Consider the following 15,813-nt stretch of genomic DNA (forward strand, 5'->3'; position numbering starts at 1 on the left):
TCTCATTGGACGGAAGACTCGGACATTGCCGTGTGTGCGTGCACGGGAGACACGCCTTGTATCGCCATCCGCGAGGCGTTGCTGGCGCTCTCCTAATAGCGATGCGCTGAGTAACGCCTAAGGGCATTACTCATTACCCCTCATTACTCATTACCCTTCAGGTCGCTTTGCCCGTTAGGCACTTCCCTTGCAGTACTGCGATATTCTCGTGCTCTACCGCAGCGGCCGCCAGCACTCTGACGCCGACGCCCTCTCACGCTCTCCCTTGCCCGACGACAATGGCCGCTGCTCCGTATCCCAGCTTGCCGTTTCTTCCATCGGCCTTCGTACTTTCGCTTCCGAACAACGCAACGACCCCTGGAATGCCTCGCTGATAGATTTGCTCTCTGATCCACCAGCACAACCAACCACTGGCGGTTACGTCGTCAAGCCCACCATTGCGCCATTCGTGACGACCTGCTCCACCAATGCAATTACACCACCGATGGCCACCAGTGGTTGCTAGTAGTACCCTGCAGTCTGCGTTCTGAAATATGTGTGCCATTCCACTCTGACCCACAGTGCGCATACTCGGTACTACTGGCGCGGGATGTACAGCTACGTTCACGAGTACGCTTGCTCATGCCGCGATTGTCAGCGCCGGAAATCTTCACCGCGTCTCTCACCAGCCAGTCTGCAACCCCTGCCCTACCCGGCCGTTCGGGCGCATCGGAATCGATTTGTGTGGGCCACTTCCCGTGACGGACCATCGCGGCTGTTGAGCACCACACGCGATACGCCGACACTGCCGTCCTCCCAGTGGCTCGCGGTGTTGCCTCCATCCTGCTTCGTTGATTCACACTGCGTCACGCTCCACCACAGGAGTTGCTCAGCGGTCGCAGACGTGTCTTCTTGTCGGTAGTCGTCGAAGCCATCCTCAAAGAGTGCCACGATGTGCACCGCACAACTACTGCTTACCATCCTCAGACCAATGGCCTCTCGCAGCGCTTTAACCGTACACTTGGCGACATGCTCGCAATGTACGTAGCCTCCGACCACACAAATTGGGATGCCATTCTGCCCTTCCAACCTACGTCTACAATGCCGTCCCTCAGAGCACCACTGGCTTTTCACTCTCTTTCTTATTGTGCGGCTGGCACCCGTGGCACACAATCGACGCAATCCTTCTGTAGAAGCCAAATGCATCTGAGTGTGGGCCCATTTCAGCCACAGCGTGACATGCCGAAGGGCGTCGCGATTTTGCGGGGGCTTTTATTTCAAATGACCAGAAGTGCCAGAAAAGCGTTCGAAAAAAAAAACACTTCTGCACCCACGTTCCTCCCGAAACACTTCTGTGGCTCTCGGTCCCTACCACTGCACCTTGGCTTTCTTCGAAACTACTGCCCAACTATGAAGACCTTGTTAAGAACGGCCTGCTGAGATGCAAGTTTTGCCAGCCAGTTGTGACAGCGGCGTCAAACTTTTCCTGGAAGGTCGCCGCAACCCTCTAGCCACAGCGTCACTAAGCAGACTGTGTCCGGAGGACAATACGCGCGTCCTCGACTCTCCGTCGCAGGAGCCGAGATGAGTTCGACGAAGCAGGCTTTGTGCCGGAACACGACACCGCCTACACGGTCTGCCGCGAGTGGAGGAGTCCCCGAGGGAACGTTGTTCGGGGCCCCTTCCCACGTGCCGTTCGAGACGCAAGACAATGGGCAACCGGCCGCGCTGCGGGGGTCAGCTCGGGGAATAAAAGGCACCTTTCCTGACGTAAGCCCCGAGTTCGGCGAAGACCGCCTGACCTCGGTTGAGGACCGTGAACCTGTGCGGAAGTGTGTGTGTGTAATCCCTTGTGCAGAGAGGCGACTCGTCTACGATGACTGGTCGAACGTTTCCCTCACCTTGGGATCGAAGGAGGACCGAGTGTTTATAAACCGCTGTTGTGCGGCTGCTCGAGGGCACTTTCTCTCGCAGTCATGCTAGACTGATGAACTGCAACGACCTTATGTAGATACTGTAAATAAACCCATATTCCTCGTTCTCGATGAGAAGCAGTCCTTCCTTTCATCAACGTCCTCAGCGTGGATAAGTTGGGCGACGGCATGGGCCAGCTACCATCTAATTCATGCCCGTCTCCAATCTTGACCACTGGTTACGAACGGTGGGATTGAGCCCCCAATCCTAGCAACTGGCTGACAGGGGTGAGACGGACTTTGCGACGTGGGGCTGTGTCTGCGGTGAGTGCTTGGTTCTTGCTTTCCCTCTCTAGGCTTCATTTCGTGGTTGTTCAGTTTAGAACAGTAGGGAAGCTAGATTGTTGAGTGTTAGCTAGGTTGTGTTTTCCTAGCTAGATTTAGCGAGCAGGACCAAGGCAGTAAAGCAGCAATCATGGAGTTAAGGACAGTGCAAAGAGACGAATTGTTGATTGTTGGTGAGGAACTGGGCCTAGATGTATGCAAGGAAATGCTAAAATCGGAATTATTGGAGCTAATTTCCGAACAGGCCAGAGAGGAAGAAATTGAAATGGGGTTGGAACTCCTGAAAAAAAGAGAGAAACGGGACAGAGAGAGAGAAGAACGGGAGAAAGAAGAACGGGACAGAGAGGAAAGGGAAAGAGAGAGAGGAACGCGATAAAGATCGCGAGTTAAGAAAAATGCAACTTGAACTTGAAAGCAAACGTTTGGAGTTGTCTCAAGGAAGTGAAAGGGCTCTGGGACGATCAAGTCAGGCAGAATCATACCGCATGGACAGACTATTAAAGCCGTTTGAGGTCGGGACCCACATAGGCTTGTTCCTAAGCAATTTTGAAAGGACTTGCGAGAACATGAACTTCGGGTCGAGTACATGGCCACAGCGGTTGCTGTCTATGTTGCCGTGTGAGGCGGCGGAAGTAATCGTCAGACTCAGCGCAGAGGATGCATATGATTATGCGAAAGTTAAGGCTAGTCTCCTGAAGAAATACCGCCTTTCAGCCGAAGCTTTTCGGCAAAGGTTTAGGAGCACAGGCAAGAAAGATAGCGAGGGCTATCCGGAGTTTGCATATAGCTCAAAGGCAAACCTAGTCAAGTGGCTGAAAAGCGCGGAAGCGTACGAGAGCAAAGACAGGATCATTGAATGCGTATGTCTAGAGCAGTTTTACAAAAGCATCCCAGCATCTGTGAAGCTGTGGGTGCAAGACAGAGGGAATGTAAACACTGTGGAAAGGGCGGCTGAATTAGCCGAAGAGTACGCAATGCGTATAAAGTTGAATGCCGAGGACGGAAATTGGGACGGTCGAAATGGACTGCGGAAACCATTTCCGTTCAAAAAGGGTTCGCAAAGCAACCGATCGGAGCCTGTAGACGTGGAGCAAAAGCCCGCAGAAAAGAGCGAGGAGAAACCTTACGGCGAAACTGTACAAAAAGAGCACAAAAGAAAATTCGAATCTTTTAGACCGATCCGCTGCTATAAGTGCCACAAACTGGGACATATCGCTGTGAACTGCGGAAAGCCTAGCGTAGTTTTTTCCTACGTAGATAAAAAAGACGAGAATATGGAACTTTGAAGCCCATATCTTCACGACCTGCAAGTCAATGGCAAAGCATGCAGGGTGCTAAGAGACAGTGCCGCCACGATGGACATTGTCCATCCGTCTTACGAGACGGTAAATGACTTTACTGGAGAAGTAGCATGAATGAAACAGGTTGTAGAAAAACACAGCGTGCTTCTGCCCATGGCCAAAGTCAAAATCAGTGGACCATTCAGGGAACTAGTGACCGAGGCTGCAGTTTCCAAATGTTTTGTCACTGCAGTACCCTTACGTTTTTTCGAATCGTTCGAATCATTTACTGCGTGACAAAGGGCTTAAACTGGGAGAGGGCGTAGTACAGGCATTGACGCGAGGCCAAGGTCGTAAAATCGCGTCACTTTCGGCTGAAAATGCACAAGCTGCTCCAGCGGAAGCAGCAAAAGAGATAACTTCAATAACCGAATCCGAGCTAGGCTCGAGGGATGAAAAAACAGTTGAGGAAAGCCTGCCAAGTGACCAGCTCAATGAGAGCGTGCCAGGGTGTCAAAGTTCACCCCTGCAGGAAGAGCCCGCTGATGCGCTCGCAAGCGAGACAGGGTCATTATTATCACCAGCCTCAAAGAACTTTGATCAGCTCTTACGTGTGGACAGAGAGTCACTGGCAGCAGAGCAAAAGAATGATGACAGCTTAGCTCAATTACATCACACAGCTGAAGAAGGCATTGCTAGGCGCAACGTGACGATACATGAGAGAGGAGGATTGTTGTATCGGCACTACAGAGATCGAAAGGGTAGGATTTTAGATCAGTTAGTCGTACCTACTACGTACAGGGAGGACCTATTTAGTCTCTGTCATGGAAATGGGTGGTCCGGCCACCTAGGCATAAACAAATCAAAGGAAAGATTGCTTATGGAATACTACTGGCCTGGCTGTTTCAAAGACGTAGAAAACTTTGTAAGATCATGCGACGCCTGCCAGTGCTCGGGTAAACCAGGAGAGACATGGAAAGCTCCACTAAAGGTAGTGCACTTAATAACAGAACCTTTCAGACGACTTGTGGTAGACACGGTAGAGCCTCTACCAAAAACAAAATGGGGCTACAAGTACTTGTTTACCATGCTGTGTCCGGCTACAAAGTTTCCAGAAGCAATCCCTCTGAAAGAGCTCAGCTCCACCGAAGCAGTAGACGCGCTTCTGACAGTATTTGCGCGAGTTGGGTTTCCAGCCGAAATCCAGGCGGATCAAGGGTCAGTATTAACGAGTGCACTGACTTCCACATTCTTGCAGAAGTGCGGGGTAAAATTGATACACAGTTCCGTCTATCACCCTCAGTCAAACAGTGTAGAAATGTGGCATTCAGTGCTTAAGCGAGTTTTGCGTGCGCTCTGTTACGAGCACAAGGAGGACTGGGAGAACTGTCTGCCGGCAACTTTGTTTGCTTTGCGAACGGTTACACATGAGGCTACAGGGTTCTCGCCAGCAGAACTAGTGTATGGGAGGACGCTCTGTTCTCCACTGAGAATGTTAAGAGAGATATGGGAGTAAAGAGGAGAGAGTCCAACAGTGGTTGAATACGTGCTAAATCTGCTGGAACGGCTAAGCGCAACCCAAGAGCTAGTCGAAAAGAACATGATAGTGGCGCAAAACAACGCCAAATTCTATTACGACAAGAATGCGAGGCATCGTACGTTTAACGCCGGAGACCAGTTAATGATCCTCAAACCTTCAAGAAAGAATAATCTTGAAGTTCACTGGGACGGGCCCGTTAAAGTGTTGCACAAACTTTCAAATACTAACTATGCTCTGAAAATGCCCGGTCGCAGGAAGGAGGTGAGGATAAATCACTGCAATTTGATGAAGCCGTATGTAGAACGGAGCGGACTCGTTAACTATACCATCAAAGAGCAGGATGGCACTAGTAGCAAGTTTATGGAGTATAAGGTGACCTCCAACTCTGAAATCGGCCTAGAAGAAGTAGTAAAACATTCGGTAAGCTCGCACGCTCTAAGACTCGAGCAGCTAGATGAGCTAAAAGGGGTGTTAGGGGAATATCTCGACAGGTTCAGCGATCGGCCGGATAGTACCGAACTAATAACGCATGAAATAGAGCTGACATCAACCGAACCCGTAAGATCAAAGCCTTACAGGGTGTCTCCAAGACAGAGAAATTATGGAGGCAGAGATACAGCGCATGCTAGAGTTGGGAGTTATTGAGCCCGCTGAGAGTGACTACACGTCACCACTAATACTGGTAGAAACCCCTAACAAGGACCCTCGTCCGTGCGTTGACTACAGGAAGTTAAATGCCATCACTAGGGATCAGCTGTACCCGATACCCAACATTGAGGAACGAATTGAAAGAGTTAGCGCTGCTAAATACATTTCAACTATATATCTCGTGCGGGGGTACTGGCAAGTTCCCCTTTCAGAAAGTGCCAGCCGCTATGCCGCATTCATCTCACCTGTAGGCACTTTTCGCCCTCTCGCACTCAGCTTCGGGCTGAAGAACGCGCCGTGTGCTTCTCTAAGTTAATGGATATTGTCCTAAAAGACTTGCAGGAGTTCGCCTTGCCATATCTTGATGGTGTAGCAATTTTTTCGGACAGCTGGGAACAACACGTATCGCTCCTCAAACAGGTGTTCTCACGGTTGAGGGAAGCCGGCTTAACGATGAAAGCGGAAAAGTGTAGGTTTGGTTGTTCACAGGTTACTTATCTGGGCAATGTTGTCGGCCAGGGCACGAGACGCCCGTCCGAGCTGAAAATAGCTACGATTGGAGAATTTTCTCAGCCGCGCATGAAAACAGACCTTCGTTCATTTTTGGGCCTTGTGGGGTACTATCAACGGTACATTCCAAATTACTCGCAAATGGAAGGTCCATTAACGGACATCCTCCGAATGGGAGCACCGAGTAGCGTACACTGGGATAAGGACAAAGAGAACACTTTCCAAAGTTTGAAAACGCTATTGGTTTCTCGTCCTGTGCTTCGCGCGCCAGACTACACAAAGGAATTTATAGTTCAATGCGACGCAAGCGACAGAGGTATGGGCGTGGTACTTAGTCAGGTCGGCGACGATAACGAGGAGCATCCCATTCTCCATGCCAGCCGTAAACTAAATGTTAGAGAGGAAGCCTACAACGCTTCAGAGAAGGAATGCGCTTGTTTAGTTTGGGCCGCCCAGAAGTTGTCGTGTTACTTGTACGGAGAGACGTTCATCTTCGAGACCAACCACTGTTCTTTGACGTGGCCCAATCAAATGTCACACAAAAATGGCAGCTTGCTCCGATGGAGTCTGACTCTCCAAGAGTACTTCTCCGTTAGATATAAGAAGGGAAAGTTGCATAGCAATGCGGATGGTTTGAGCAGGCTAATTTGAATTCTGTGTTTAAGGGTCCCGCCTAAATTTTAGGGCTACTAGTGTTAATTTTATTAAGCCAAGAAGATCCCCTCTCATTTAGCAGGATTCCCTCCATGATTGCTGAATTTGTCAGCACGAAATTGCTTCAGAAATTGGCATAGCGAAATGCAGCATTTTTTGTTTCTGCACGTATTTTGTTTTTTTGAAGCCTAGCGGGTCTAAAGTGAGAGCCAAGGTACGTCATCTCGGCGCACAGCCGTGTTTTGGGGCTCGTTTTGCAGTTGCCTGTCCTTGTTGGAAGTTTTGGGGCGGTGACACCATTACACAAGTTGTCGCTGCAAGCCAAGGAATCACCCCCTGGCCACCAGCCGCTCTCTTCCTGCCCAGCGATTGTCAGCACTGGACAGTCGAGATTTTCTGGGCCATGGAACGCTGTTAAGAACGGCCTGCTGAGGTGCAAGTTTTGCCAGCCAGTTGCGACAGAGGCGTCAGACTTTTCCTGGAAGGCCACCGCAACCCTCTAGCCACAGCGTCACTAAGTCGACTGTGTCCGGAGGACAATAAGCGCGTCCTCGACTCTCCGTCGCAGGAGCCGAGATGAGTTCGACGAAGCAGGCTTTGTTCAGGAACACGACACCGCCTACCTGATCTACTATGAGCGGGGGAGTGCCCGCGGGAACCTCTAGGGAGGCCTCTTCCCACGCGCCGTTCAAGGCGCAGGACATTGGACACAATGGCGGCCGCGCTTCGGGGGTCAGCTCGGGGAATAAAAGGCGCCTTCCCTGAAGTAAGCCCCGAGTTCTACGAAGTCCGTCTGACATCGGTTCTGGACCGTGAACCTGTGCGGAAGTGCGTGTGTGTAAGCTGTCCCGCAGAGAGCCGGCTTGTTTACGATGGCTGGACGAACGTTTCCCTCACCTTGGAATCGAGGGAGGACCGAGTGTTTATAAACCGCTGCTGTGCGGCAGCTCGAGGGCACTTTCTCTCGCAGTCATGCTAGGCTGATGAACTGCAACGTCCTTATGTAGATACTGTAAATAAATCCATATTCCCCGTTCTCGATAAGAAGCAGTCCTTCTCTTCATGAACGTCCTCAGCGTGGATAGGTTGGATGACGGCATGGCCCAGCTACCATCTAATTCATGCGCGTCTCCAATCTTGACAACTGCTTACGAACGGTGGGATTGAGCCCCCAATCCTAAAAGCCTCTACCGCGTCGCCGAACGCACATCTCCGGTCAACTATGCGATTGAGCCCGTTGAAGCGTCTTCAGACATGCGCCGTCGTGGACGAGATATTGTCAACGTCTACCGCCTCAAGACCTACTACGACCCAAACTTAGCGACAAGCTGTTATGTTGCCGGGTGGCTCCCTTTTCATTCCCGGGGGTAAATGTAGAAAATGATTCGAGCGATACAGTGGGTCGTCCTCTTCAGCGCTATTACCGCTCGTGCTGGGAGTCCGTGCCCTGCTCTAATGGTCGGTCCCAAACGCCGGTGACTAATAAACGTCTTTACAATTACTAAACCTGTGACAGTGTAGAACATGTAATTTTAACAAGGACACTTCAAAATACAGGCCTTCCAAAGTATTTTGCAGCGTGTATATACGAATTTTATGCGGGAGTTAATTTTAGTGTTCGCAATGCGGATAGTCCTTAAAATATAAGCAAACTAGAGGCCACCACCAAAGTTCAGTCCTTTTACCCCTGTTTATTGTTTTATCACGCTGTGTGCCATCTCAACAAATTGTGCAGGTGTATCTTTACGCCGAAGATGTAGCATATTTTGGCGCATCAGTAAACATACACTGTACCAAACTCTACAGTACTATGAGTGTTATAACTCAACTGTTATGACTGCTACCGGGCGGGAACGGCATCCGGCCGGTCGGCCAGGAGCATAATAACGCTCACACAAGAACGGGAACACTGCGCCCGTTTATTCGGTGACAGCCCCTTTCTTCGAGGTTCGAAAGCCGCTCCGACGCGTGCGATGACGTCCCTCTCGCGTCACGGCGAACGCGGTTTTTCTGTTTTCGTTGTCGTTTTCACTTTGCAGCACTCTTCCCTCCTTAAGGTGAGTACCGCTGAACGGATTTTCTTGTACGGGTCGATCTACGAAGCACAGCTGGTTCAGCCTCTTCTGGTAGCGTCGGCACACCAGCTGGTTGATCTTGCCAAGGTTGTGCCGGCACAGGACTGTATCGAGGACTGACTTGATCCATGTGATGCTGAAGCTCACCTTTTGCTGTTTCAACGGTGATCATTCGCGATCCTCTTGTTTCTTTCACCGTTGCTGGCAGCTATATTTCTCCCTCTCCAAAGTTGCGAGTCCAAACAGGAGTGCCCGGGTTCAGCTTGCTTCCTTCATCTGCCTGTGGACAGATAGAAAAAGTTATGGGCGGTGGAAGGCACGTGTCTAACCGAGAACGGATCTGATATCCCAAAAGACGTTGAGACGGTGATCGTCCGTCATCCAGGGGCGTTCTACGGTAGCTAAAGAGCAGTTGAGCTTGTCGCTCAGCCAAGTCACCTGACCGAACCTTCTTGAGGCCTTCTTTCAGCGCCCGCACGGCGCGTTCAGCAAGCCCGTTCGATTGGGGGTGATATGGTGCCGTACAAAAGTGATTTATGTTATCCCCTGTCAGAAACTTAGTGAAAGTCTTTGACGTGAACTGAGTTTCGTTGTCTGTCACAATGGTTCTTGGTATGCCCAGCCTGCTGAAGATTTCACGCAAGGATGTGGCTGTCGATTGCGCTGTGACATGACGCACTTGAATTGCTTCGATTCATTTCGAATGTGAATCTATGGCCACTAGGATCATGGTGTTATTCACTGGACCAGCATAACCCAAATGAACACGTGACCAATTAGTGGCCAGCTTACTGGTATTTTTGCCGGTGGCATTGCGCTTGCTTGTCGGCATGTAGTACAAGTCCTACTGATCTGTTCGATAGCTCCATCGATGCCGGGCCACCACACGACCGTACAGGCCAATGCCTTCATTGCAGACCTTCCCTGGTGCGTCTCATGGAGGAATTGCAGCATGTCACCACGAGCACCCTCAAGAATCACGACTCTGTGACCAAAGTAAATGAGACCTTCGTAAACGGTTAGCTCACTCTTTCGTGCGAAGTATGGGTCCAACCGCGGATGGGTACTTTTCGCTCCTTTGGCCAACCATGAAGCACGTAGGACTTGACATTTCTAGGTACTTGATCTTTCGCGGTCAACTGTCTCATTGCTTGCAATGAAAGGGGCGTGTCATCCAGCTGCTGCAGCGAGTGCACGCACTCGTGTAGCTCTTCTGTGGTTTCTAGAGGAAGCCGACAGAGTGCGTCTGCATTCAGGTTGTCCGAGCCAGGTTCGTACTCTATCTTGTACTGGTATGCTCCCAGCAGCAAGGACCAACGCTGAATTCTTGCAGCAGCCATGATGGGCGTGGGACGATCTTCGCGAAATAGACCCTCTAGTGGCTTATGATCTGTGATCGAGGTGAATGTTCTTCCCAGTAGGTAGTCCCGAAACTTTGATACCCCGAACACTAGGGCCAACGCTTCACGCTCCAGTTGGGAATAATTCCTTTCCGCTTTGGTAAATCTTCGAGAGCGAAACGCTATAGGCTTGCCAACATTGCCAATGCGATGGGACAGTACCGCTCCGATTCCGTTCATTGACGCATCGCACTCCAAGCGCAGCGGCAGTGAGGGATCGAAGTGAGTAAGCATTTTGGCATTGCATAAAGCGGTTTTTGACTTCTGAAAAGCTTCCCGTTGTTGAGAGCTTCAATTCCAGCGACGTTCTTTCGTTAACAAATCGTAGAGCGGGGATAGCAGACTGGCCATATTGGGAAGGAACTTGCTGTAATACGTCAGAAGACCCAAGTAGGAAGGCAGTTCACTCAGGTTCTTGGGTGTTGGCGCCTTCATGATAGCGTCCATGTTCTTCTCCAGAGGAACAGCCCTCCCGTACTGATCTTGTGGCCAAGGTACGAAACCTCAGGCATCCTGAAAGTGCACTTGTCCTTCCTTAGCTTGACGCCGTACTCTCGAAAGCGCTGGAGAACTGCCTCGAGGTTCTTTCCGCCGCCATCCTGGGCAGCCAGAACGTCGTCCAAGCACGCCTGGATTCCCGGCAACCCGTTCAGGACGCTGTCCATTATTCGCTGGAAGATAGCTGAGGCAGAAGGCACACCAAATGGCAGGCAATTAAAGCAGAATAATCCCCGATGTCCGGACAGGCCGCCATTGGAATATGAACCTGGCAACGTTTAACGCAAGAACATTATCTAGTGAGGCGAGTCTAGCAGTGCTATTGGAAGAATTAGAGGGCAGTAAATGGGATATAATAGGGCTCAGTGAAGTTAGGAGGCCAAAAGAAGCATATACAGTGTTAAGGAGCGGGCACGTCCTGTGCTACCGGGGCTTAGCGGAGAGAAGAGAACTAGGAGTCGGATTCCTGATTAATAAGAATATAGCTGGTAACATACAGGAATTCTATAGCATTAACGAGAGGGTGGCATGTCTTGTTGTGAAACTTAATAAGAGGTACAAAATGAAGGTTGTACAGGTCTACGCCCCTACGTCCAGTCATGATGACCAGGAAGTCGAAAGCTTCTATGAAGACGTGGAATCGGCGATGGGTAGAGTGAAAACAAAATACACTATACTGATGGGCGATTTCAATGCCAATGTAGGCAAGAAGCATGCTGGAGACAAGGCAGTGGGGGAATATGGCATAGGCACTAGGAATAGCAGGGGCGAGTTATTAGTGGAGTTTGCAGAACAGAATAATATGAGGATAATGAATACCTTCTTCCGCAAGCGGAATAACCGAAAGTGGACATGGAGGAGCCCGAACGGCGAGACTAGAAATGAAATAGATTTCATACTCTGCGCTAACCCTGGCATCATACAAGATGTGGACGTGCTCGGTAAAGTGCGCTGCAGTGACCACAGGATGGTAAGAACTCGAATTAGCCTAGACCTGAGGAGGGAACGGAGGAAACTGGTACATAAGAAGCCGATCAATGAGTTAGCGGTAAGAGGGAAAATAGAGGAATTCCAGATCAAGCTATCGAACAGGTATTCGGCTTTAAGTCACGAAGAGGACCTTAGTGTTGAAGCAATGAACGACAATATTGTGGGCATCATTAAGGAGTGTGCAATAGAAGTCGGTGGTAACTCCGTTAGACAGGATACCAGTAAGCTATCGCAGGAGACGAAAGATCTGATCAAGAAACGCCAATGTATGAAAGCCTCTAACCCTACAGCTAGAATAGAACTGGCAGAACTTTCGAAGTTAATCAACAAGCGTAAGACAGCGGACATAAGGAAGTATAACATGGACAGAATTGAACAAGCACTCAGGAACGGAGGAAGCCTAAAAGCAGTGAAGAAGAAACTAGGAATTGGCAAGAATCAGATGTATGCGTTAAGAGACAAAGCCGGCAATATCATTACTAATATGGATGAGATAGTTCAAGTGGCTGAGGAGTTCTATAGAGATTTGTACAGTACGAGTGGCACCCACGATGATAATGGAAGAGAGAATAATCTAGAAGAATTCGATATCCCAGAAGTAACGCCGGAAGAAGTAAAGAAAGCCTTGGGAGCTATGCAAAGGGGGAAGGCAGCTGGGGAGGATCAGGTAACAGCAGATTTGCTGAAGGATGGTGGGCAGATTGTTCTAGAAAAACTGGCCACCCTGTATACACAATGCCTCAAGACCTCGACCGTACCGGAATCTTGGAAGAACGCTAACATAATCCTAATCCATAAGAAAGGCGACGCCAAAGACTTGAAAAATTATAGACCGATCAGCTTACTGTCCGTTGCCTACAAAGTATTTACTAAGGTAATTGCAAATAGAATCCGGAACACCTTAGACTTCCGTCAACCAAAGGACCAGGCAGGATTCCGTAAAGGCTACTCAACAATAGATCACATTCACACTATCAATCAGGTGATAGAGAAATGTGCGGAATATAACCAACCATTATATATAGCTTTCATTGATTACGAGAAAGCGTTTGATTCAGTCGAAACCTCGGCAGTCATGGAGGCATTGCGGAATCAGGGTGTAGACGAGCCGTATGTAAAAATACTGAAAGATATCTATAGCGGCTCCACAGCCACTGTACTCCTCCATAAAGAAAGCAACAAAATCCCAATAAAGAAAGGCGTCAGGCAGGGAGATACGATCTCTCCAATGCTATTCACAGCGTGTTTACAGGAGGTATTCAGAGACCTGGATTGGGAAGAATTGGGGATAAGAGTAAATGGAGAATACCTTAGTAACTTGCGCTTCGCTGATGATATTGCCTTGCTTAGTAACTCAGGGGACCAACTGCAATGCATGCTCACTGATCTGGAGAGGCAGAGCAGAAGGGTGGGACTAAAAATGAATCTGCAGAAAACTAAAGTAATGTTTAACAGTCTCGGAAGGGAACAGCAGTTTACGATAGGTAGCGAGGCACTGGAAATGGTAAGAGAATATATCTACTTAGGACAGGTAGTGACTGCTGATCCAGATCATGAGAGTGAAATAATCAGAAGAATAAGAATGGGCTGGGGTGCGTTTGGCAGGCATTCGCAGATCATGAACAGCAGGTTGCCATTATCCCTCAAGAGAAAAGTGTATAACAGCTGTGTCTTACCAGTACTTACGTACGGAGCAGAAACCTGGAGGCTTACGAAAAGGGTTCTACTTAAATTGAGGACGACGCAACGAGCTATGGAAAGAAGAATGATAGGTGTAACGTTAAGGGATAAGAAAAGAGCAGATTGGGTGAGGGAACAAACGCGCGTTAATGACATCTTAGTTGAAATCAAGAAAAAGAAATGGGCATGGGCAGGACATGTAATGAGGAGGGAAGATAACCGATGGTCATTAAGGGTTACAGACTGGATTCCGAGGGAAGGGAAGCGTAGCAGGGGGCGACAGAAAGTTAGGTGGGCAGATGAGATTAGGAAGTTTGGAGGGTCAACATGGCCACAATTAGCACATGACCGGGGTAGTTGGAGAAGTATGGGAGAGGCCTTTGCCCTGCAGTGGGCGTAATCAGGCTGATGATGATGATGATGATGAATCCCCGATGTGTGTTAATGACCGTCAGCTTCTTTGACTGCTCATCCAGGGGAACCTGGTTGTAGGCGTTTCGAAGGTCCAATGTGTTGTAAATGTCACCCTCGTGCAGTGCAGCAAAAAGGTCATTGATTACCGGGAGTGTGTACTGCTCTGTCACACAGCTGGTATTTACCGTTAGCTTGTAATCGCCACACAAGCCAACTGTGGCGTCTTTCTTCATTACCGGAACTATCGGCGTCGCCAACTCCGAGTGAGCCACCGGGGACAGTACTCCGGATTTAACAAGCCTGTCCAGCTCGTTAGAAACCTTTTCTCGCATTGCATATGGAAGTGGCCTGGCTTTGAAGAACTTTGGAACCACATCCTCCTTCATGTATGGATGAGCGGGCGGAACCTTGAACAGACCCAGTTCAGGTTCAAACACGTCCTCGTTGCCACACAGGATAAAAAAAATTATAGGGTTTTACGTGCCAAAACCACCTTTTGATTAGGAGGCACGCCGTAGTGCAGGTCTCCGGGAATTTCGACCACCTGGGGTTCTTTAACGTGTGCCTAAATCTAAGTGCACGGGTGTTTTCGCATTTTGCCCCCATCAAAATGCGGCCGCCGCGACCGGGATTCAATCCCGCGACCTTGTGCTCAGCAGCCCAACACCATAGCCACTGCGCAACCACGGCGGGTCCACACAGGATCGCTTGCAAGTTTAGCCCTTGCTCCTTAATTCAACCGCAGCTCCTTCGTTGTTGAGTGCCTGAATGAGATCACGGCCGCACAGGCTCGGTCCGGAGACGCGAACAACGGTCAGTCACGCCGTAACAGTCGTGGCGCAATATGAAACTGGGAGCGTGAGCTTTCCGGCTATAGGCAACAGACCCTAGTAGCATGACAAGTTCAAGCTGGATTTTTCACGGCAGGGCCAGCTTGTGCGATGTTGGCAGTAGACGTCCCAGGACACCACGCAAAGGGGTGCGCCGGAGCAGCAGCGGCGGCGTGGAGGGGAAATCAGCGGGCTACTGCTTGTGAGAGGGTGTTGAAGGAGTGGGCGCGGTTCTTCGTCGGCCCGCGATGGCGATGCTTCTCTGTGAAAATGGCTTCTGTCCGCTCGGACCATTTCACGGGTGAGGCTGTGGTTCCTCAAAAAGGCCGTGCAGTGCAACGAGCGTCATGCCACCGGTTTCATAATCGTGCCAGTGTGCGGACCCGAGCAGAAGCAGGGCCAAAGAACACGACAGGCAACGACAACTCGCCGGCACCGAGTACGCAAGCGCTGGAGCCCGGTCGGGTCAGTCACGCTGCACGAAACGTCTGCGTAACAAAGCTGTGATCGGACCGTTGTTGACGCCTAACTGACCCACGGTGATCTCACTGCGCTGCCTGCTGCCCGTTACGCCACCGTCGTGTCTCACCCTCTCCGCGCAGTGACGAAAACGCTGCCCACCCCCACTGGGACTTTCATCGTCGCCTGAATTGGGCGCACGTATTTCTGAGGCCACAGCAGGCATGCGACGCTGTGCGCATTTCAAAGGTGAAGTTGTCATTGCGAAGGTGTTCGCTGTGGCAGACTCCTGTTGTCGCAATAATGATGTGAGAACTAGACTGACCATTTCGTCACAGCCTGGGCCATGGACTGTTGTGGCGCACCAGCGCGCACAACCGCGCATTATTATAGCCATTCGATTCTTCTCTCACTGTGTGGTGGTATTTTGTGTTACGCTCGCCAACGCCGACTTTCCTACAGTGAAGTTACTGACCGTGGCCGCTAAACCGGTGGGCGTAACGAGCTGCGATACGACTCGCCACACCCCCGAATAAAATGCACGCGTGCAAGAACATCCCTGCGGCGTCAGAAGTGGGGTGTAGTGCGACACTCATGC

At 50.2% G+C, this 15,813-nt stretch overlaps 1 protein-coding gene across 1 annotated transcript in view; it reads right to left on the reverse strand.

Annotated features, from left to right (window-relative positions):
- Positions 1 to 9,152: 9,152 nt before the first annotated feature.
- Positions 9,153 to 15,813, reverse strand: part of LOC140218914 (uncharacterized) — a 541,895-nt gene continuing 535,234 nt past the window's right edge. Inside the window, exons 3-4 of the mRNA XM_072288608.1 lie at positions 10,066 to 10,334; positions 9,153 to 9,224 (exon numbers count right to left, since the gene is read on the reverse strand). Of these exons, the coding sequence (XP_072144709.1) occupies positions 9,153 to 9,224; positions 10,066 to 10,334 (341 nt within the window). The remainder of the gene's footprint in view (positions 9,225 to 10,065; positions 10,335 to 15,813) is intronic.

This window comes from Dermacentor andersoni, chromosome 6, assembly GCF_023375885.2.
Source record: "Dermacentor andersoni chromosome 6, qqDerAnde1_hic_scaffold, whole genome shotgun sequence".
Taxonomy (NCBI): domain Eukaryota; kingdom Metazoa; phylum Arthropoda; class Arachnida; order Ixodida; family Ixodidae; genus Dermacentor; species Dermacentor andersoni.